Below are 23915 nucleotides of genomic sequence, written 5' to 3'. Positions count from 1 at the left end.
TCCGAGGGGGGGGGGTTCGAAGTTTTTATCATTTTTGCAATAAAGATCGACTTTTGGGTTGGTCTCCAAAAAGGCTGGCAACTCAATAAAGCGAGGCAATGGCCAGTGATAGCAAAGCCCTCTTCTTCCATTGGTCTCTCTATCTGTGTGCCCTTGGCACTACGCACTATCGACAAGCTATCCGTATCACGTCGACCCTGACAACTCCTGACGGATATTCCATTCAAATCCAGACGACAACCACTACAGTACAGACGAAAACACAATACAGCAACTTCCAAAGCCTCCCCAATATTCTTCGAACTATCTAACTTCGTTCCCAAAGAGAGATCTACTGAGCCACCAGGGCGAAGGATCAAGAAATCAGGGTCCCTTCGTCCCAAGTTCCAAACAATCCCCTTGGAGCTTAAATCCATTAGAGGTTCACACATGAATACACTGAAAAGACGGGGAAGATTTCCTCGCAAAATGTGTTCCATTTCCAACGTGAGAGAGCGTGCTTCCCAAAATTCATCCTCTGTGGAGTATGAATTGTCATTTTGCGAGGGGAGGAAAAACCAAGCACAAAAAGGGCTTGAGCATATTTCAGAGCCAAATAAACGTTCGTTCTGTTCTCATACTTGATCTATTCGGGGATATAAAACCGGTGGGTCGTGAGAGTGTGGGTCTGTACAGATGGTAGCGAATGCACTAAAATTTCGAGAGCGGGAAAGTACTTCTGGTGGAAGATGTTCCACGGGCTGCCCCACTTCCTGTTCCAGATAAGAAGCCTCGCTTTCCAAATCCTTTATTCATTCATTTCCCTCTTCAGGCAGCGAGATAGGCCAATATATTGAATATGTGGAAATAAATGAATGAACCTCATGACGCTGTTCCTCATGGCGCCAAACCTAGTTTGTTTCTGCCTGGTCGGCGGCTAGCGTTCAATTAATATTTCAAAGGGAATTTTTATGAATTGCTCCATGTTCCATTCCTTCTCCTTGGGTTTCATTAGGCCGTAATGACTTTCGTGAATGCAAGCTTCCGATCCATTGTTGTCCCATGTCCCAAGAGCGTGAAACATCGGGTAGAGGAAGCGAGGATGAAGTTCCCCTTTTTAACAATACGGTTGGGATTGGCAGCACTTCCTGTGCACTAACAAGACGGGAACTTCAGTTTTCTTTTCTCAATTACCGAACAATTTCCTTCCTAACATCTTCTCCGGCGTTTTCTTCGCCTTTGGTGTTTTCTCCAGCAACAGCCACATGAAAACCAGAATCTCTGTCTCGGTCAATATCGAGTTTCTCGACTGTATTCTCATATTTGGTGGTACAAATCATCTAATAAAAAAAGTTACGTCCCATTCTCATTGTTTTCGATCGAATTTTTTCACAAAGGTCAGTTCAGTGGAACGTGGAAAAGTTCGTGGAACTTCAATTTCTGCCTGCCAGAGAGTGAGGGTATCAAGGCACTGTGTCATAAATGGGAAGTTTTCCAATTTGTTGAAGTGAGAGTCTTGAAAAACTTCAAGGAAAACGAAACTTTCCAGCGGGATAAAATTTGTTGAGGGCTACCTGGAGAGATCTTATTGGCCGGATGGCTCCACAAGGGGTTAAATCAATTCTTGAAGAGTGCATAAAGGTACCTAATGAGTCTACTTATGACACTCTGGCCCCTTAAAGTTTGCCTTAAATTTGTCCTTCAAGTCTGTCACGGCCATTATCAGCCCCAGATTCTGGCCAACTTTTTGCGCCATCTTAATTAAGTACTTGACTGGGACACAAGTGTTGAGAGTGCTAAAATGTTGCTTCCGAGCAGTCAGCTCTGTTCTTGACAAGCATTCGGATGAAGAAAAGGCCGTCCTCGAGGTTACTCAACATGGTTTTGAGTGACCTCTAAATGGTTCTGTTCGGCGGTCCCTTTCCCAGGATTTCTTCAGTTCTGTTATTTCTAGCCAACCCGTCAAGGAAACACTGCACATGGAGAATGGAACACCGTTTATCATGTTAGCCGAGTGGAGAACACATCAAAAAAGGAATACCCCTTGGAACAATAGCCCAACACCCTGGGACCGACAGTTCCATATCAGACCACCTTGGGACAGAGATAACATTATTGTTCAGCACGAGCAGACTCGCCTAAGTAAATGCGGAGTGCATACAAAGACCCTGTTCAATTCAGACGTGTTCCACGTTGGATGGTCTCGTTTCCAGGGTAATAACTGCCTGGTGTTGCTTGTCAAGATCCATTCTGGCCTTTGGAATGGAGCTCGGCGTACTCGGATGAGATCAACGGACAAAGACATGAATGTCAATCCACATCAACGCTATTCCTCACTTCTATTTTCGACTGGGATGAGACACAAAAAAATGCTGAGGTTTGATCCAGATTTTGAAATATCATTTTATCACCGTGTAGTAGGGTTCACCAACGAGTAAAATAGTGGCATATTCAATTTGCTCTAGGTGCATACTAGGAATTTTCATGGCTGGATAAGACAACCTGGATTGGCCCAGATTCTGAAAGGGGCCCATAAGATCCTTATCAGATTGTCAGGAGACCACCAACCTTCTCCAACCGTCGGACTTTCAAGACCTTTTTGCAAAGGTAGAGAAATAAAAAAAAAGATAGGTTATTTCTCTAACGGATTCTAAAAGTCTGCTCAATGACGGGTACCATGATTAAGCGCTTTAAAATGCTTGAATATTTTCGTCCCGAACTGCAAAGGGAAGGGGCATACGTTTCGAGTGAGACCTGATTGTACAACTTCTCCTTCAACCAGGAAAATGCCACAAGCCATTTTTCTATTTGCTGTCTTGCCTCGTTCGCTTTTTGTTGGATCTTTAATCCTGTTGCCCTTGAGGCCTTTGGGCACCCAAGGCTCACCTGTAAGTCCAATGACCACACACTCGTCCACATGGGCATGAGCGAGAGGTTTTCATCGAAAAGGTCCTTATGACGGTAATCGTCTGGCTCCTCATTTGTTGTGGGGAGACTAATCTCGATCTTGAGGCAAGAAAGTCTCGACGTCATGGGAACTTCCATTAATCTTCAGATGGTTCAGTCTCTAATAATTTAGTCGCCCTGATACCAATGGAGATGGGTTCGACACAATTCGAAGCCAACTTTTGTGTTTAATCAACCGTGAAGATCAAACTATTTGAAGAGCAACAAGCCAAAGCCGTTTTCGTGTAATTTTGCTACGTGCTTTCTTCATTTTCCACATCAAAGACTGTGCTTCTTTGAGGACTTTTAAGTTTCATGTTGACGGGATAAAAACGGCGAAATTGCCCCCTCAATCAAAATGTCCACGTTCCTAGCATTCAATAGGCCACACCAAGTCTCTTCGGTGTATTTTCAACCACGCAGCTCGTGATCAAAGGTCCTTTTCTTCCTTGAAAAAGCTACCATGATATACGCTCAAATCAAGGTTTGAACGAGTGGACATTGACCAACAGATTTGTCTTTGTCTTCCATTTCCCCAATACAGTAGACTGACCTTAGGGACCTTAACTTGGAAGACTTCTTTTGGGGGGAAAGGACAAGCACCAATGGTTAACCAGCCTACCACTATTGCCCCCATTCCCAGGGTTCAAAGCAAGAATGTGCGCCATTTCAAAGGTCACCAGACTCTGAAAAGGAACTTCTGTGTCGGCCTTCCCCTTCGGCTTAGTAGTAAGAACGTACTCAATGTGGACGACGATAAAGTTCGATCGATGTTAGTGGTGTACCTCAACTCCTCGATTTGGCATGTTTGGTTCAGAATTTGAGCTGATGAAGCATGTCAATTGTTAACTGAACTAACTCTATGAACAAAGGGCTACTGTTTTACAATAGAGCTTGAGAAAAGAGGCAAACGCGACCTCCACCTTTGGATCAGTTGCTTCAATGAGGACGGAAAGCAAGGGAAAAGCAGAAGCGGAAGACACACATGGGTAAAAAATTCAAGTTAGAAGATAGATGTCAGATTGCGGGCATCCATCGAAAACGAGTCAAAAAGAAAGTGCAAGGTGTGGGTTGAAGGAGGAGAAGAGGACAAAATTGGTAATCCAATCCAGGCATCAACTCGATCTTTGGTGGCTTTGATCACGAGCCTTAATGTGTTTTTACCAATGTGGAATCGATAGCGGTTCTTGCCTCTATTAATACCTGTTTTTCCCAAGCATCCTAGGGAAAATAAATACTCAGTACGTAAACAAGTCGTCGTGACTTTATCCACTTGTGTCAGGCAGCCAGACTCTAGAGGAAAATCGCTTGAAATGATGTTGCTGCAGCGTTAATGGGTCCATAACGAAGTTGGGTCCTCGAATGTCTCCAACGAAAGTTGGGAGCAGCTGATGTGCCCAAGAAGAGTCCAGCAATCTTGAGCGACTCAAAACGAGCCTCATTTCTGCATGTGACTTCAAACTTGCACTCTGTCTAGTCACAGAGCGCTCGCTCTCTGTTCACTGAACTTGTACAGACCAAGCATGTAATACCCAATGATCCAACTTCACAATGTTGAAGGCCGCTTGGCCTGACAATATCAGGATTTTTGCTGAAGGACCCAATGTCATGGCGCACACCATTGATATGAGAAAGAAGCCGTCCGACAAGTTTTATTTCAAAAGGATTTCGTCTTGAGGAAACCTTTTTGTGAAGAACTTTTTGGCGCCTGGAGGAGCGAACTTCAAAATGAATAAGAATAAGAGGGCTCTTCCTCCTGGTTGGTCCTTCAATGATCTTACTTGACGCTCAATATATAAGTCAAGATGAGGCTCTCATTTCAAACCAAGGCAACTTTGAGCTGGACACCTGTCCGGTCTTCACTTGAGCTCAAGGTCAAATTTGTTGTTGGATTGTATGTCACATGTGGTGCAGAAAAAAATTAATTTGAATACGGATTAAGATTGATACTTGCGATCAAAGCGAATGCCTAAGTTGGCACACCCAAAAGAAAAGGCCCCTCCCTCCTCTTTTTTATGTGGATATGATAGAAAGTTCCACTGGTGCACTCTTGAATTGAGGTAGGAAAGTTTGATGGGAGTGAGCCATGTAATGTTAATGAATTCTCAAGACAGTTATTCTAAGAGAAAATTTGTATCGCTCCCAAGAGCCTAGTGACATAGTTCCTCCAAAAAGAGAACTTGGCTCTTTTCTGCCGTCAATCTGGGCTTCCTTTTAAACATTTTCATTGTTGATGTGTCTTCAGACATATTCCTTCTGTCTATTGAGGCTGTCCATACGGTACAAAGCCAAACTAACGTTTATGCATGATAATCCTCCATTCAACTCATCTTAATAAATACTATGAATTTGGGTAAGATGATAATTATGATCATGATTCTATCAACTTAATGGCTCGTGACCCAAAGACATTAACATTCGAAGGCAAGTAATCAGTTTGTACTCTGAGGCATATTTGTAATCAGGAAGGAAGTCTTGTCTGCATTCCACGGCTTTAGGCCTAAGGCCTTGGTCAACTGAATAATTGATGTACTTACATCGAACTTGCATGGTCATTGAGTGCGATAGTCCCAAGGGCTCGGGTCCGGTCCACTTCTCGTCATTGTTAAGCTCATTTGGGTTCCAATCGTTCGAATAGCCTCCTACGGCTCCGTTCATAAAGCCCGTTCTTCTGCTAGTTGCATGTTGCTCTCTTTTCCACTGAGGCCAAAGAGTACCATGTTCTTTCGTCTCGGCCGAGGGTGCTTCATTGTAGGCTTTACAAGTTAATTCTTGACCATCGTCTTGGGCTCGAGGCCGAAAGGTCAGAACGCTTGTGGTGATGTCGCTCGAGGCCAAATGGTCCACAGTGAAAGTTCTGGGCGATAACTGAAACGAACACAGAAGAAAGAGACCTGATTTAATGATGTCTTTAGCAACCTACCAATGGAAACTGGGTGGGCCCATGAGCTTCAACATCGCGGGGATCCAAAGCCCTTAGAATGGATTTTATGATCATCGGGGCCAAGGCTGTGAGTGCAACCCAGATGTCACTGGAATATCATCATCACTTCTTGTTCCACCCAAAGAAGCCCGGGAGATCGCCTTAGAAGACGAACGAACCTAAGCCTTATGATAACAAAGGCCAATAGTGGCCTTTGAAATCGTGCACCTCCGCTCCTCTCGTGTGACAAGAGCAAACTGCATTGAATTTGATTAAAGTGATGCTGGAAGTTTTGCTTCGCCTTTTCCACGAACGTTGTCAGTTTTGGAGCCCAGTTCCAAATTATAATTGTGCTTGGGTGACTGTTGTTCGTTCACCAAAGGCTTGATACTTTTTTTTGGGGGGGGGAGCTTTCTTCGGTTCAAGGCAACACTCCGTTCTTTGCATTATTTTTATGGTTCTTCCTTCGTTGTTTCGCTCGTCCTCCCCGCAAATGTCAAAGTGAGAAAGGGCTTCGAGAACACATGCCAGATTTACACCCACCCAACAGCGATGTTCCCACAAGTACAAAAACAAAGACATTCACCTCAGAACTACCAGACGGTCGACTGCTAACACCGACACAGGCAGGAAATGTTCAAGAAATCTGGAGCGGAATAAGAAACCGCGTCCACGTGAAGGAAGAAAAACTTCACTTCCTTCATCCCAACAGAGATCCGGAGGCGCTGGAGCGACACTGAATATCTCTCATTAGTGGCAGGGATGGAATGCTTCATTAAGTATTGTGAAGCATGGGCCAAGTTTACTCTGCTGAATGGCTCTTGTTGGAGACAAATGGTCCAAGGTTTGATGTCAGACAGTGTCTCCATTCAGACCCTGGGGAGAAGACCGTAAGTTTTTCACAGTAAGAAACCCAGCGACACTTTCCATAGGACCAAACGGAAACCCAAGATGACCTACTCGGAGAGAACCGAAAAGTCTCCTCCATTAAGCCGTTAGGTGCACGTTACTGACCTCTTTATGATTCAGTTTCTGTACACGAGGAGTCGACAGAATACGAAAGTTCCCGGATTTTAGGAGACTCGGCACAATTTGTCTTTAGGGATTTCCGTCTGTCCCTTTCCGCGTGCCAGGAAACAAGTTCTCAATTCCAAGAGCTACAAAGCTTCATGATATCACTCGGATTGCGACGTTTGCTTGGTCTGAGGATCAAACGTAAATTTGAATTTGCTCGTTTCTCTCTTATGGCATAACTTGCCTAGCCTTGGGATCGTTTCAAAGTTCAAAAGATTAACCTACCTCTTAAAAAGATGAGGCCATTTGAGGAAAAGAGTCCCTCTCCTTTGAAGTGTACAAGTCCATGGAGGACGCGGTTGACGTTTGGTACATTCTTCGTAAGCTCGCCAACCACTTTTTTGGACAGTAGTAGCCTAATCGGGTTCCTCACTACCCTCAGGGTGGCTCTTTTGAGATCATATACGAGTCTAATTGACCATCCTGGGCTTGGGACAAGTTGAAGGAGAAAGGGTCTCTTCGGAGGGGGGGGGGGGCGTCTCAAGTGTCGCGCTAGTTGAATGGTCAACTTCTCAGATGTCTTTTTCACCTTGACCAGCACGAGTACGCTGGCAGAGATGGGCAGAATTCGACGCCAAGCCATGTCCAAATTGCGAAAAAAACTTCCCAGGTCTGAGGGTTCTTTAGCTTTTGGCACAGTCCAGGATTGCCACTCTGTATGAAATGACATCTCGCGTGTGAAGCTCCGCAATGATGTTATTAACTCGATAACAAAGGCTTCTCGAATCGATCCATGTACTTTCAGTTAAAGTATTTTCGTAGGAGTTCCTTTCTTTTAAAGTAATCAGTGGTTTATCTGATGGCTCCAAGAAAGAACATCTATCTCGACATCTACGCTTGACACATCCCTTTAGGATCACTTCAAGCTCTCCTGATAACGGCAACCCTCCTGTCAGAAGAAGAGACGGTAAGAATTCAGAGAAAAGGAAATTGCCGTGCAGAAGGAATGGCAAATCTCAAGACGAAATAGGAGGAAAACTTTTTGGACCCTGGAACTTCATCGTTCCACCGCCCTAGCTTGGCCCTGAGCTCAAAGCAAATGGTTCATCTTGAAAACGTAACGAGATTACTACAGCCCTGATAACTTTAAGGGTAAATATTTTCAAAAACCCTGGTGGTCATTTCGTTTTCTTGCTCCATAGCCTCAGAACCTGATGCCACCATATCTTGTGGTTGGCCAGTTGGTTCCATTGACATCCTCGCTCCTTTTTTTGTCAGTCAGTGTGCAATGAGTTTCCATGGCAGATGCTCAAGCACAGACGAGAACAAGGGGGGCTTTTATGTAGGAGCTACTGTGGAGTTGGCTTTCTTGGCGAGAAAGGAAGGAAGCCTTCAGTGTGAGGGAACGTGGAACAACTTGGCGTTATTCCGGTTTCCTTCCTCTCTTTCTCGCCTCTTTTCGACGTTGACTTGGGTGGGCATGGCCTCGACGCTCAATGTTCCCCATTTGGTCCTCTTTCTAATCTGCCATTATTGTTTTTGCACCGAAATTAAAAGAAGAACCCTTTGGGGAACCATTCAGGGATGCCAGACACCATTGGTCCGAGAGCCATGTCAAGGACCTGCAACCCTGTGGCGAGAAGAGTAATATCATTCGTTCTATGTGGGGGGAACGAAATCGTCCTTCAAAACGTGAGTTCCAAGATGAGTTAGACCTCCCAGAAAGCAGACTTTATGAGGTGAAGAGAACCACAGAGAAGACATTAAGATAGGAGGTCTGGGGAAATGGAAAGAAATTGACTCTTCATGAGATCAAGGTCAGGGATGGGTGATCAAACGAGGCTCTCATGGCCATACTCATCATTTCATGATCAAGGCGAAGAACGTCTCTTTAATCCATCAAGAAGTGGGTTCTTTTGTTCAATCTATGGGAGGAGAAGGAACAGGCCATCCCAAGAGGCTGGAACTTGACACTCCAGAAAGGCCAGAATGGTTTGTTAAGGAAGTCAAGGCTCAATTTTCTGCAGAACTCCTCGTTTCAATCAAATTACTTTTTGTTGAAATAAAATACGCCTTCAAAATGTCTGCCAAAACCGTCATGTTGAAAGTAACTCCGACCCAAAGTACGAGCCTGACATCCAGCCTCTTGGGAATGTTCATATGGTAAAACGGCCAGACTGTGGAATATAATTTCTGGGAACACTCACATGGCTCGAGTAGTTAGAGTGAGGAGCGCCATTTCATCCAATGAGGCAACAAAGTTAGTCTAATTTAAATTTGCCACGTTCGTCTCAGTCTCTCATGTTTTTGCCATTATTCTGGGAACAAGCTAGTCATAAATGCATGATGGAGTGGAACTGACAAGCCCACTTGCTACAAGGAACAACCGAGGCAAGAAAGCATGGACCAAGTTATATCTAGCTTTTAAGACTTTCTGCACTCCTCAGAAAATTGCTGCCAAGAAATGTTTCAAGAGTCATGGAACGTTGTTGCCACAAACTAGTTCCCGCCAAGGTCCAATTGGGACCAACGTCATTCCAAGCGGTATATTGGAAATGCACTTTGGATTACATTGTTCCACATTACTCCAATCAGGTAGTAGCTCTAAGTAGAGATAGATTCTAGTGGCGAAGGAGCGCCTGGATCATGGAACGCAGAGCCTTAGGGAGGAAACCACAACCCGTGGCCAGCAAAAGTTCCAATCAGGCCGAACTTGGCGCGTGCCATCTGGCAGTTGGTAATTAATGAAAGAAACGCAAATGATCGCATTTCATGTTTCGTGGAATGAGGATTATTCAAGACCTCAGCTTGTCTTTCCTGGATCATTATCACCGAGGAATGTTGGGAAGAAGACCTTCGCTTATCTGGCCTTCAACATGGTCTTTTCGCTTCAATAGGCGGGAAATCTGAATGTCCCATATGTTGTTCCAAAGTATCCCAGCAAAAAAAGCATGGCAGACTAGGAAATATGAGATTCGTGGTGGCCTTTATTGGGTGTGTTTGGTGCAAAATATTTGCAAATATGCAACGAGACTCACACAAAAGATAAGGGCGTGTTTTCCATTCGCAATAAAGTAGGCGGCCTCCGGAGCATTCCCAAAAGCTGGATATGTGAGTGCATTACAACCAAAACCTGTTTCAATCTTGAACAACAATATTCCAAATTAAGTTCAAGACGAAAACATTTCCGAAGAAAAGATGAATCATACGGCTCACAAGGTAACAAGAATTTCAAGTTGAGATCATCTATTGCGTGGAAACACAGGGAACATGAACAATAGTCCAATATTGCAAAACCAACTAGCATGATGGTTTGCCCTTTTATTGGTTTCATAAAAGACGAGTCACAACAACAAAATTAGTCTACCCTCTTCCCGTATGTTATGCCCGACGTTGTTTCTTCATCTGAGGGATACTGTCTTAAGCTAATCCAGTCAGAGCGTCATCACACTCCTGTAGCTTCTGGGATATTCGATTCCATTTGAATAAATCATTCATACCAGGTGGTTATTCTCATTCGAAAAGGCCACTCGTGCTTTGACCAAGGGGCCTTTGGAATTGATCACTTGGTGATGACATGGCAGTAGATTAACGAACAAGCATTGTCCATCTTGAACCCACGAAAAACTCTCCCTCCCCCTCCTCACTTTTCAATGTACGTGTAAGTTTGTGGATCCCTCCCTTTTCTGGGATTTTGGTCCGGACTTGCCTCATTCCAAGACGGGAAATGCAAGATGAATGGATGGATCCAGTGCAACAATTTATCAGTCTAGGGATTAGCCATGCATCCCAAGTCCCCGTTTGGGGTGGTGGAACTTTGGCCTTTCATCTTGGAATGAGTATTTCTCTCTTGAATGGAACATATTTTCCATTCGCCACGCTGACAAAACGAAGTCTTCAACTTCATTATTATGAAGCTCCACGTTTTGAAATGAGGGTTGGCGTGATAAAAGGGGATGAAAGTCCTTTGAACACTTGCCATAACTCAGTGTTTATTTCTCGAAGCCGCTTGTCATTCCCTTCACAAATTAAAACCTCAGCTCGAGCGAAAATTCATCAAATCCTTTGATCAATATCCCACTGTTCCCCCGACTGGATTTCAACCCAACTTTATTGGGCTGTAAATTCACTCTCTCTCATTTCGTTTGACGAGAGCACTTAATCTCAAGTCGGCTAGCAATTTTTCCCCAGTTGGATATCGAGTCAACGACAAGAAGACCAACGTGGACTCTTAGTACAGAAATGAGATCCTCCAAGTGTGTACATTACACTCTACCCTAGAATGGGCGAAGGAAAAAAAAAACTTAAGTAATTGAATAGGACAGAGGAAAAGTTTTTTTTTCCTGCCGACACTATCAATGCACAGGATAAAGGACCTGAACCACTCACACCCCGAAAAGAGATCCTTTGTCTAAACTCTTATCCAGATTCAGCCGTCCATTTCATACCTACCGCACTATATGCAGAGGATTGGAACCCCGTTATGGAACCAGGCTTTGGACCGAGTGAAAGATAGTAGTCTGTGTGGTAGTGTGTTTGTTGAAGAGGAGGAACTAATGAGAGTGAATGATGAAGTGTGCAGAGCTCCAAAACTTGAGACCTCTGTGTAGTAATAAATGGCCTTCAGGGGAGACTCTGTCATTAGTGGCGTGGCATTGACCTTGGGTCGGCAAACAGCTCACTTTTCTTGATTTCCTATGACATATAATTTGCTCGGGCTCGCATGAGACACAGGGCCACCACACGTTCTCAAATCTTACACGGAATCACTGACAAAATCAATCGCTACTACAGATATAGTACACAATTAGTAATAGGTAGGGGTCGGAAATATCGGTTTTTAAGTTAAATTAAGTTTGAATTATTTTGGTCAATATTTTGTTTTGAGGCAACTTTTTACATGAATTTTAAATATAAATAAACGAACACCGACCATTTTAGTGGAAATTTGTCATGTTTTGGCAAAATTTGAACGAATTACCTTCAAAATGATATCTTCCAGACATTAATTTTTCCGAAAAAATGGAGGCTGAAAAAAATAGCATTTATCTCGATTTTTGCAATGTTTCCATCTCTAGCCAGTTTCTTTACTTTAGACATTCCTTCTTAAGAATGCATATTTTGGTTGGCATTGATTCACCTTAAATGGTTTTCCAGTTAAATTTAGCCTTTTAAAACTTATTTTTACGTTTTCGGAACTTATTTTGCCTGATTTTCCAACCTAAAAAACAAACTATTTTTCCGGCTCCTTGTTTTAGCCTGGGGAGGGAATAGTGCATAGTTTGAACTTGTTGCACATATCCAAGATCTAGTGGGTATGAAAAGGTGCTGCTGACTTGTTGAGAGGGTCGCGGGTGGTTTTAGTGGGGTTGCGAAACTTTAACGGGCGTTTAATACCCATCCATTAAATGCTGGCACCTCATAACGTAATATTGGATCAAGGAGAAAAAACGACCCTTTCAATAGGGTGCATGTAGTACTTTGCACAGATGGACCTACATGTTGCAAAGGGTGCAAAGGTTGTTGTTGACTTTGGCAGCCAACTTCATTTTGAAAAACTCTTTATACGTATATGAGCAGAGGTATTGACGACATACTGAATCGAAGGCAACGAATCTATTACGATTATTTTCAGCCTCATGTAAGGAGAACATGTGACTCTATGATTTGTAGTTATAGTGAGGCTTATTTCGTGTACGTAGCTTAGGTAACATTTCAGGCTCTCGACCCTAAAAGGGGTTCATATTCATCGGAATTAGTCTCAGTGCGGCTAGGAAATAATGAATGAATGCCATAAATAGTACATCGGTGTACTGATATATATAGCTATGGTATGCATGACATACACTTTCAATGGTATGTTTCATGTTCTTCATGGACATTTCAATTCAATACCAGCGACGTCATTTACATTCTCTGTCTCGAGCGCTCAGAGCGAAACTTTTCCATTTACGGAATGGTAATCTGGTCTTACTCATATTCCTGGCATGTCCCTCTTAGAATGGGATTTCTGGATGGAAACAGGGAACATGTCGGGGCTAGGAATGTTCTGAATCTCGGGGGATGATTGAGACAGTACGTATGTAAGGTTAGTTCCATGCTTACCTTCGTGTCTCCAATCCACCAAGAGATGCTGGGACGGTTGGGTTTGGCACCATGGACCACACATTCGATTTGTCTGGATTCCCCCTCGGAGAAAATGGACCCAGCTCCTCCTAGTTGTCTGTTCCGAGTCCCCGACTGGTCGTTAGGATCATTATTACGTGTCACAATTGGCATAAGCTCGACCCTCAGGGGTTGGACTGGAAATGCGAAGAGGGAGAAACGGGGATAAGTCAGATGAACGCTCGGGATATTGGCTCTTGATTGCAGGAAATTGTCCGCAATTGTGACACTTTGGCTGACTTGACTTCGCAAGAGAGTGTCTACGTAGAGCTGGGTTGTCAAAATGGAAATGAAATATAAACAAAGGGGACGAATCAAAAAAGGTGTTGACGAGAGATCCGTTTCCGGAATGGAACCTGAATAAACATCAAGACGTCATAAGGGCTGCTACTTATTTTCTCCCCCATTTTTTTGGAGTTGTTCACGTCTCACTGAGATGTTCCACTTTTGGTACGGTTCCACTGAATTCGAGCTTCAAGATGTGTCACTCATTCATGAATCGTTTCTATACTACATAGAGCCTCGTGCAAAGACAATGGGATCTGATTTCCAATTCATTCCTTTTCTCCATGTAGGTCCAATGAAGAACATTTTGGAACATAGGCTTAAAACCTTGAACCATTTTTTGCAAAGGCATTTCATCGCAACAAAGTAACATCACACACAGAGGGCCAATTCAAAAGAACATCATCGAGGCCATGAGTTCAGATGAGCCCCCCAAATGGAAGCTCTGTGCTTGTTCATGATGTCATTGTGCCGTGTTCCAAATTCATGCCTGAGCGATTTTGGGAACACAACCACCTCCTCCATCTTTGACACTGGATGACTGCAGCAGCAGTCAATTCAAAGTGTCACCATGTTCCACGTCTCCCAGATGGAGCATGATGTATCGAGTCACTCTTTTTGATGCCTGTGCCTATGTTAAAGGGGAAATAGCGAGTAGTGTTAGGGAGGGAATATTGCCTTTAGAGGGATCTTTCCAACTCGCCGATTCCCCTCTTTGAATGCCATCTTTGGGCTTTAGAAATGTCTGGGACAACCGGTCAGATTTAGGGTGAAAGGGACGTGAGTTGGGACTTTTTGAGGGGAGGTAGGGAAAGAAGTCGCGTGAAAACTTTTATATTGCATTGTACAAAAGTATGTACCTCTACTTTTTGCCAGTTGTTGATCGGAGAAAGCTAAGAATGCGGAGAAGTCTTGTTTTTTTTCGATATTCTCCCTGATGAAATGTCATTGGGAAGCCGCTTTTTTTGCTCCCAAGGTTGAACTTTGCCAAGCCCACGTTTGCTTTAGATGTCACGGGGATAAATAATTCACTTGAAATGTTCACCTTGAAGAAGAGGAGCCAAGATTGCACCTGATTCGTCTCCACCAGAGATCCCAAGGGACTTTCCTAGGGCCAAATTGAGTGGCACTGGATACGAAGATAGTTCTACTCACCTTCTAAACAGAGGCATGTGCTCTGCACTTCGTCTAAATTTTACTGCCCCCGGCGAAAACATGTGCTGCAGCTAATCCACCATTCGTTAGCTCAAGGCTCAAATGGAAAGTGAGATCTAAGACTAGGAATGCCTCACATGTGTACCGATCCCATTTGCAAGATGCTCCCGAATTAGCTCCTGCGGCAATTTCTTCTTGACCAAATAACGAAGTTACCCTCTAAGCTCTGACGTACATGACACTGAGTTCAAGCGTCAGCAATTTTCCGTTCTTTTGTATGTTCGAATACTTGATTCAGCATCTCAAATGTGCCACCTGGAGATCAAAGATTATCAATTTTGGGACATTTATGGCTCTGCTCCATTGTTGGACCTGTAAAGGAGGATGTTCCAGCATGATGAGGAGCTCTTCAAATATGCCGGAAACGCTAATAATCTTAGCGATCCAGGAATGTCTATGTCAGAGATTTATTGGCTGGAGAGCAAATATGCTTATGCATTCATCATTCCTCTGGACCACGAAGATTACCGAATGTATTTCTCGGGAACCGATAGGTCCCTAGAATCTCTCTCCCCCTCTCTGATTCTCTTATTGGAGTCTTGTTCCGCGTTAGATGAGCCTGGCAGGAAATTGGAGCCTTGTTCATGCATTTATATCCCTTGCTTGCAGACACTTTTCATCAGGACCATTGGACTGATTAATGAGACCCAATGGGGTCAGGAGGTGGTTGCTCCTTGTTCCTTCACCCCTATTCTTTCTCCTCGTCTAGCTCTTTGTCTTCTTCGGTTGGGTTTTTGTTTTCCTGCCTTCTCCTCCTCTTCCATGCTCCAAGTACGAAGCAACGAGCATTAACCTATTGCCTACCTGGAATAAGTTCCAGCATTCATGCGACCCCAAGAAGAATACAAGAATCTAGGTGTCGCTCCGACGTTGCATTCCCCTTCTCGTCACTTAAGTCTTGACAGGCCTTGATTAATGCTGAAATCTAACCCAGCACTTCTCATTTTCTTGTATTGAACAAGCTTGTTCGTACAATAGAAATAGCTCTCATCATCCTACCGAAAGGATACGAATTGGAAGCTTCCAGATTGACCTCGCTGATCCACGTTGGAACATGAAAATTAGAAGAAGCTTTGGGCAAAGATAACATCAAACCTTTTAGACCTGTCTAATGTACTCTTCGCAGAAAGTTGACAAAGAGAGAACGTGCACCAAAGCCACTCAACAAGAGCCCTATTTCTATCAAGCTTGCCAATGAATTGGGGGTCCATTTTTGGAAAACTTTTGTCAGAAGTCAAACAAAGTGTTTCATGTTGATCCCTGAGGGGTTTCCAACAAGGGAGATACATTCTCTCTTTTTCCTATCACCCTCCTTGAACGACGTAGTCAAAAGCGACGACTTGAAGATTGGGGGAGATCCATCCACGGGGAGTAGACAACATTAAGTGGAGAAAAGTCATTTGGAACAAGAAGCACATGTGGGACATACGAGCCGGGTCTCCACTGGCAAATTAGAGCCAGACTAATCTTGGCACTCGCCAAAGACGAATTGCACGTATGACTCATCTTCGCGAATGTCGTAAACTAGGGGGCACCCAAAGAGCCAATATCCCCAAAGGACCAGAAGGGGAAATGTGTTCCTTTCATTAGTCTTAACCCTGAGGGGAGTGCAATTTTTGACAGTGTCATCAAACTACGTTCCACTTCAATCTCATGGTACATTTCCTCATTAACATGATGAGGGGTTCCCACTTTGAGATCTCACATGGCCTGGCCAGCCATCAACAAAAGAAGAAACGAAATGGAACATGGAACACTCCCTCCTGGCCTCCACGAAAGTACCGAACTCGGGGTCAAAAAAACATGGAAGGAGATGGTTCTCCCAATTCACTGAAGGACCCTTTTCTAATGAAGCTGGGAAGTAGGGACGGAGAGGCCAAGGCTTTGAAGGCCCATGTGAATGCCATTTAGAGTTTGGTTGCGTCAAAACCAATCACGAAAGAGGAACAAAAGTGAAAGTCATGCGAGCCAAGAAATCGATATGGCCTCTTATAAGCCGGAGGCCACGCTCCTAATTTGCTCAATCATCCCATTCGAATGCAAGGGGAACGAAACTCTTCAGACTTTTGATGCTCGTCAATAGTTCATATCAGACCGGGAGGGCGGAGGGCCATCTCCAGTGAGGCCTACTGTGTCAAAGTCGAATAGCTCAGCGAACGATGAGCCAAGAGAACAATATCTTTTTGTCCGTATCAATCAATTATATAAGTAAACCCCCACATGGGAATCAAAACCTTTGAGGATCTTGATCGTGCTTTTTCTCATTTTCCTCGTATTTTCCAGGGTTTCATTTCTTGAAGCTCGTTAGATACTGTAAGTCTGCTGGGTAATCTAAATTTTTAATTCAGTTGTCCTTAAACTTTGAAGGAAGTACAAAATACCCCAAGAAAAGATGATTGATTTTTAGGCAATGCTCAAAGTATCAACCAATTTATCTCGCTCTTGTTTGAAGCAAATTCAATTAGGGACAGAATTGATCGAGTGTTGAAGGAAGACTTTTCCAATTTTCATAAAAGTATTGAAGTTGGGGACCTTCTTCCATATATTACCGACTTTTGTTAAGTTATGATCGAACAAAAAAACCAGAAAATATATTCGATTGATCTATCTAGGTGTATATCTCGCATTTTCTTTTTTATACTTTGAAGATCGAAAAAGGGAACAAACCATCAAAGAGCCCTTTTGAGCCCTTCTTCATTTTGATATCAAAGCCGATTTCTCACTGACCCTAGTTTTGCTTTTACCAAGCCATTTTCAAAGAAGTCTGGTGTCAATGCGGAATGTGTGGCCTTGTTCCATTTCGCTAGGATATTACAGATTGGTTTCAGCAAAATATGAAATACAATTGATGGGCTATTATTGCCTTCGCAGGTTCAAATAACAACCACAAATGATTTATGGTATCTTCAACAAATGATGAGATCCATCTCATTTCATAAATCATGAACGAACCTCAGCTGACCTACAATGACCTAGATTATTTTGTATGCCATCAAAAAACTTGTGTTAGCATTAACCTTGTTTTATAAACTATCTGATATCAATAGTCTTTGTTGTTTGCTGTGTCCTCGTTTGCTGAAGGAAAATGTGGGAAAACCTGTCCAGGTTATGAATGCAGGCAACTTACGAATCATGTCAATAGTGACCGATGTAGCGGGCCCATCTTCGATTGCATTATTCCAGGTGTGACATGTCAAGGTCGCCCCATAGTCTGTTCGGCTCAGGCCATCGATTTCTAGAACGTTTTTGACAAGGTTTTCACCATGGTGTCGTCGGCTGTGGGCGACGTGGAAACTATCATCAATCACTTCATCCTCATCTAATCCTCTGTTTGCGTAGCTCTGGTCACCCTGGGACACCAGTGTCAAGCGTTGCTGATGGCGTTGGCGTGACCAAGTCACGTTAGGGGAAGGGTGTCCGCCCAATACAAGACATTTCAGTTTCAGGGAATCCCCAACTTGATACGGTCCTATTCGATAGACATTGATCTTTTCTTTGTATTGGGAATGGCCGTGAGAATGGTCCCCGGTACTTGCTTCTACAAATTTGGAATGTGATTGCTCCGTGGCGTCTTGCAGCGAAGATGACGCGTGAACCAAAATTCTTGGGCTTTGTGGGTGCTCTGGAAAAAATGGGGAAGGAAAAAGTCCATTTTAAAGCCTTCCGTATCTTGTGATTCTCTAGATGATACAAAGTAATCTCATAAGAAGCAGTTAGTATTCCCATGGCCCCGTGTGTTGCCAGCCCAATCCTCGAATAGCTTCTTAGCCTCCCAACCCAAATCAAGTCTCCATAGAGCAATCGAAAGAGATTTATCTTGATTAACTCGGCTTTCCGGCCTGACCACTTCAGCCCATGATCGTGAGGAGATACGAATATTTATTTACAGTACTGTTGGTTGGTACCCTACCGGGAGAGAAATGGCCACATGTACCCACTTCTGAGAGGTACTCAAAGTGGAGCTCTTGGGCCTTGGCCCGCATATGTAGAGGGCATGAAAAATGAGATATTTGCCATAACAGACAAGAACTTGGGAAGTCTATTTTAGGAATTACCGAGTTGGCACTTTAAACTCTCATTAAAGCATATTCACCGTAGAGGTCACCCATGAACTACTCTTCGAGAGAACGTACATAGATGAACTTATGGCATGTCATGGATGGATTCTTGGACTATTGGTTGTTGGTTCGGGGAATTTTAGGTGAGTAGTCCTTTCCTATTTGTTTGTAATGGTGCAAACAAACTTTGGTCTCCTTACTTTTAAAAGCAATGAGATCTACAGATAGTAATAATGTGTATCCCAAATTTTAGACAAATGCCAAGCATCATTTTTCATGAATTCAATTTCAATTCACCTTACGTGGAATGTTTTTTTCGATTTATCTGGTTTATAGTAGCGCTATATTCAGGCAAGGATAGGAGGGCAACAGTCCTATTAACTTTTTGATCCATCATGATTATAATTAATTGGGCTTCTTGGTAATTCTTTTGCTTATCAGAGCCCCTCGGGATACAAGAATCACGCCTTGGAGTTTAGCCGTCTTACATGTGATAGAGCGAGATGTCAATTAATGGAACGTGCAGATAAATATTTTTACATTACGTTCATCCTCAACCGAATGTAATATGTTGTTGAGCCTTTATACTCGGCCTCAATTAAAACCCGGGTCTTCCAATTATGACAAAATGAATGATGCCACAATTATGGCGACTTTTTTAATCAGGATGCCAAGAGAAACGAGCACTTGAACAAGGGATGGTTTCTTGATGGAAAAGATGTTAATATACATTCAAACTCACATAATACAATTAAGAACACATTAGTACCACTGGTACGCTATTCGTATGTGGTCGCTTGGACATCTTTGTTTTGAAATTTGAAACCAATTGATCGATTCAATGTTATGTAATATCATTTTGAAATAGTTCAATACCGGATGATCTTTCGAATTATACACCTCAACAACTAAGCTCTGAAGAGTTTTCGAAATTGAAGTCAATATGTGTAAACCACAAGTGGATGTACAAAGTAGACAAATATGATGCAATATCTTTAGGAAGTTCTTTTTAAAAATATTTTTCAAAAAAAATAAATTAACTCATTGTTGATGTGTATTTGATTCCCCTGATATCCTACTTTCAAAAATTGGCCATAAGTACGTAAAAAAACTTTTTTTGACCCAAGTGCTTGTCGTTCGGCAAGTTATGCAAAAAAAACATACATACATCAGGGGTATTTCCAATCGGTATGGATAAAAATGTTAAATCAAATAAACTCCAACATAACTTTCGAGAATGATAGATTGCATCCAGCCAAATCATAACTAATGCAGTCATTGGCCATTTACATAAAATAATGGGACCTCTTAAATTCTTTTAGCCCTCTTAATGGTTCTTTATTTTGACTGTTGACTGGAATTGGAAAAAACGTTCTTTCCAGAGACCGGAGACGAGAAAAAGCGCCCTGCATCGGGCAACTTGTGACCCAAGGCCAATCCCATAGAACCGCAAGTTTCATTCATCTAAATGTGAGACAGTTAAGCAAAATTGTGTCTGTGGGAAGCGTTTTAGTACTTTGGTCAGGTAAACCACGTAAAGGAACAAATTAGTATTTGCTTTTCCGTCTCTCCAAAATGTAGTTCGTCAAATCATTGGAAAAAATATGTTCTTAAATACATCATGAACTAGAACCCGACCATGTTAGTGCCACAATACATTGGTTTATGGCTTCCATTTTATAACATTTTAAGATTTGCAAAAACTGTTGTTGATACCGGATAGAAATACATATTCTGCAAAATTACTTTAATCGTTCTGCTTATGTAGATGAAGCTTATAGATGAAGCTAGGACCGATTGAGTTAAGAATCTTCTTGTTTAGGGGACAAAAGTTAGAGAAGATCCCAGACTATTATTGTGCAACATAAATGTTTGCTTAATCAGTGACGGCTTACATAGTGTCTTAAAGTCAAACGAATTAACATTTTACTTTGACTTGCACAAAAGGCAAATGAGGGTCGGTGCAAATGAAACTAGCATCAACGCTAATCTTGCCTCAACTTGTCTAAACATGGCTTCTTCAGTAGTAATAGTGCCCACAAAACAACCGAGCAAGATATTAAGTTTTCAGTTTGATTAAACATTCAACTTGCAAGTATAAGGGCGGCTCTGCACTACGATGGAAAACTAGGATTGAATCTGGTTTGAGGGTGGAAGTAGGACTTTTGCCAGGCCTAGTCCAGAATCGAGTCTTAGTCCTCTCTAAAAGACTCACGTCCGGATTTGTGAAAAAAATCTCATATTTTGGTTTATATTTCGCAATATGAGTTTTTTTTGTTCAACTTGAGTCCAGTGAAAGACCCGAGTCCTCTGCTGGACTCGCCCCAACACTATTTGCACTTCCATCCTCAAACCGGATTCAATCCTGGCTTTTCATCGTAGTGTAAAGCCGCCCTAACAAGAAATACAATCACAAGGAGAAATAATTTTCGTATCGGATGTGAATTTAGAAAATGTAAAATTTGCCATCTTACGAAAAGTTATAAAGCAATTAAACGCGTTAAAGTTACAACTTGTGAATCATTATGGAATGCGAATAGATTACATCCTGATAGCTATATCAAGCATGGGTTCGGATTCCTACCATATTACGCACATAAAACTCTAATTCGTCGCGTCTTGATATGATCAAATGATAAGCACTCGCAATCAGACTCAGTCACTCTCGGTTCGCAAGATCAATCGGTCTCTCCTCTTGAAGTGCTAGTAAAAACATGCATTCGGTGACTTTATGCGGTTTAATTGTGTTGCTATGTGTTGGTGCAGAAATGGTTACCGACAAAGTATTGTTAAGGGTTGGGGAGTCGAGTTTGCTGAAATGCGGGGGAAATTATACTTGGGAGGGCTGTACGTGGAAGTTTAAAAATCGAACTTGCAGCCTAACGGTTGAAAACAAGTCACACTCATGCAACATAATAAATGGATCCAAAATAATGATCGTTAAGGAAAGTGATAGTGAATGTTCCCTAAAAATCGAAAATGTTTCCTCAAATCACGTGGGAATGTGGGAGTGCTCGAAAATTTTCCAAATCCGCAACGCAGAACGTAATCGATTATTATCCATTAGCTTTCACATGATTCGCTCCAACTTACTTCAAATCTTCTACTTAATCGTACAAATAACGCTCACAAGGAAAGCTAATGGATAAGCAAACCTATAACAGCACAAGTGCAATGCCACACCGAGGTTCATGTCATCCAAAGAGCACATTTGGAAGTGAGTGTGTCGCCGTTGGGGTCAAGCAACCCTCGTGTTGCTAGATGCCGTGTTCTCACAGACACGACCCAACTTGATGTCAAAGTCACGGGTTATGTGGGACCATCAAGAAACATCTCGTCATCTGATCGCGAATTAGTACAATATCCTGGCTGTGTCAAAAACGATAGCGTGGAAGTATTGTTTGCATTGCCCCCTAGCATCACCTATGGCTCAAACGTGGTTGATTTCAAATGTAGGGCTAATCAAGTATTTACAAACGGAACCATGGTCTTTTCTACCGAAGCCTTTGAAACATTCCACAATTATTTACCCCCTAAACTTCATGATCGTAAGCATGTATTCAGCTACCAAAAAGGCGAGGATTTGAACATCACGTTTAGGTTTGAAGCCTCTCCCCCACCCAAGGATGACGAAGTGAACTGGAAGTGTGTGAAGTCAGATGAGCACGAGGAAAATTTTATCCAGACTTATGGTTCAGACTTTGTGAAGGAAAGTGTTCGTTACGCGTTTCCTAATGGGTCAGCATCCTTGATCATCAAGTCTGTGCCGCCAGCGAGTTGTAAATTGTTTCACTTCATCGTGAAAAACTCTGAAGGACAGCTCAGACATTCTTTTGTAATTCTGACGAAGGACACCCTATCACCGTCAACAGCAACAAAAGATACAGAGAGATTGCTTAATTCAGCTCACGCTTGGGGCCTCTCATGGTTTATTTTGGGGCTTTCGTTTTTGTGCCTTAAACAGTTTTGACGAGGTACTGTTATCAATAAAGATTATTTGGTTTGAGCCTTTTGTTGCATTCCGTCTTCGAAAAGTATACATAGCGGCGTAGGTCAATAACAGATGCAAATCAAAGTATGCAAGCATGTCATCCTCAGTTTTGTGGCTTTGAGTAACTTGCTTTTCAAATGATCTTTAGTTACATACTTTTTTTGGTTTTTTCACGGGCTTTTCTAACCGCTTCATGGAGTGTAATCCCCAGTCCTTTTAAAATGAAAGGTTAAAATTTATATGACATTTGGTCTACAAACGAATTTGAGTTGGTAGACCGAGCTAGTCCTTGAATGTAAGGTTGATCTGGAATGCTATCTAAAAAATTGTCCAAGCCTGACTTGAAAGATGCTACTGGATCAACGAGGCCCACGTATTCCCTACGAATATGAGAGGGAAGCAAATTAAACAATGAAGGAGTGCGAGAAAGAAGAGATGTGGACTTCGTTGTTCGAACTAGCCTGGATTCTCGAAGGCTTGAGGGTGCTCTCAAAACGCAAATTAAGCCCCTACGGTCAATTGAATTGACCCTAAATCTTGGGTTGGGACAAAGCTCATGGATGCTTTTGAAGACCTACAGAATCAGATACCTTTCGTATCTTCTCTGAACACTGTAGAGTCCCAATCTTTTTAGTCTCTCCCAATACGAGAACTCTCTCTCATTCCTGCGATGTTCCTAGTGAAACATCTGTGGACTTGTTCGACCTTACATGTTACGTAATATAATATAAACAAATATTATATTTGCTTCGTGAACGCTACTGCTCCGTGCATTTTTAGAGGCTGTATCAATTTTTAAATGAATTCCTAATCATACGAAGCTTTGAGTGGGATTTACTTGCGATTAAATGGTCAATGTCATACAAGTCTAGGAAGATGGCCTGACCTTTGGACAATGCGTTTTCAAGATTTTTGATAAGGAGATGAATCATTCCTTCTGTCAACTACGTGTAAATCGTAGTCACTAATATCGGGACAATCAAGCATACCTTAAATTCATTCAAACGACAGAAGAAGATTACAAGGGAAATTCTTAATTAATCGATGATCTCGTAGTCACAGATCAAGATGCTTCAAAGGCCATCAGGGACTTGAGACTCTCGAGCTCCCCTGGCCCTGATGGAGTGACATCTCAGTTTCTGATGAGATGCTCACAAGTTCTTGCTCCTGTTTTCTCGTACTTGATGCGTTCCATCTTAGACCAGGGCAAGTTCCCCTCTTCTCTGAAGGTAGCTCATGTTGTTCCAATTTTCAAAGGGGGAGATAAGTCACTCCCCAGTAACTACAGGCCAATTTCTCTCACTTCGAATATTGCGAAGGTGTTTGAGAAGATCATGAA

The 23915-nt window shown here is 42.6% G+C and overlaps 2 protein-coding genes across 2 annotated transcripts in view; one reads left to right on the top strand and one right to left on the bottom strand.

Annotated features, from left to right (window-relative positions):
- The window catches only part of LOC131890928 (nephrin-like), a 48325-nt gene that overhangs the window by 11847 nt on the left and 12563 nt on the right, over positions 1–23915 (bottom strand). Inside the window, exons 5-7 of the mRNA XM_059240382.1 lie at positions 17655–18149; positions 12968–13164; positions 5463–5793 (exon numbers count right to left, since the gene is read on the bottom strand). Coding sequence (XP_059096365.1) covers positions 5463–5793; positions 12968–13164; positions 17655–18149 — 1023 coding nt within the window. The remainder of the gene's footprint in view (positions 1–5462; positions 5794–12967; positions 13165–17654; positions 18150–23915) is intronic.
- LOC131890934 (uncharacterized) lies at positions 21026–22591 on the top strand. Its single transcript, XM_059240391.1, has 2 exons — positions 21026–21630; positions 21750–22591. Exons 1-2 carry the CDS (start codon positions 21300–21302, stop codon positions 22553–22555), a joined length of 1137 nt encoding a protein of 378 aa, XP_059096374.1. The 5' UTR covers positions 21026–21299; the 3' UTR covers positions 22556–22591.

Source organism: Tigriopus californicus, chromosome 11, assembly GCF_007210705.1.
Source record: "Tigriopus californicus strain San Diego chromosome 11, Tcal_SD_v2.1, whole genome shotgun sequence".
NCBI lineage: Eukaryota > Metazoa > Arthropoda > Copepoda > Harpacticoida > Harpacticidae > Tigriopus > Tigriopus californicus.
The sequence above is the reverse complement of the archived record's forward strand: the minus strand, read 5'-3'. Positions and strand labels throughout refer to the sequence as shown.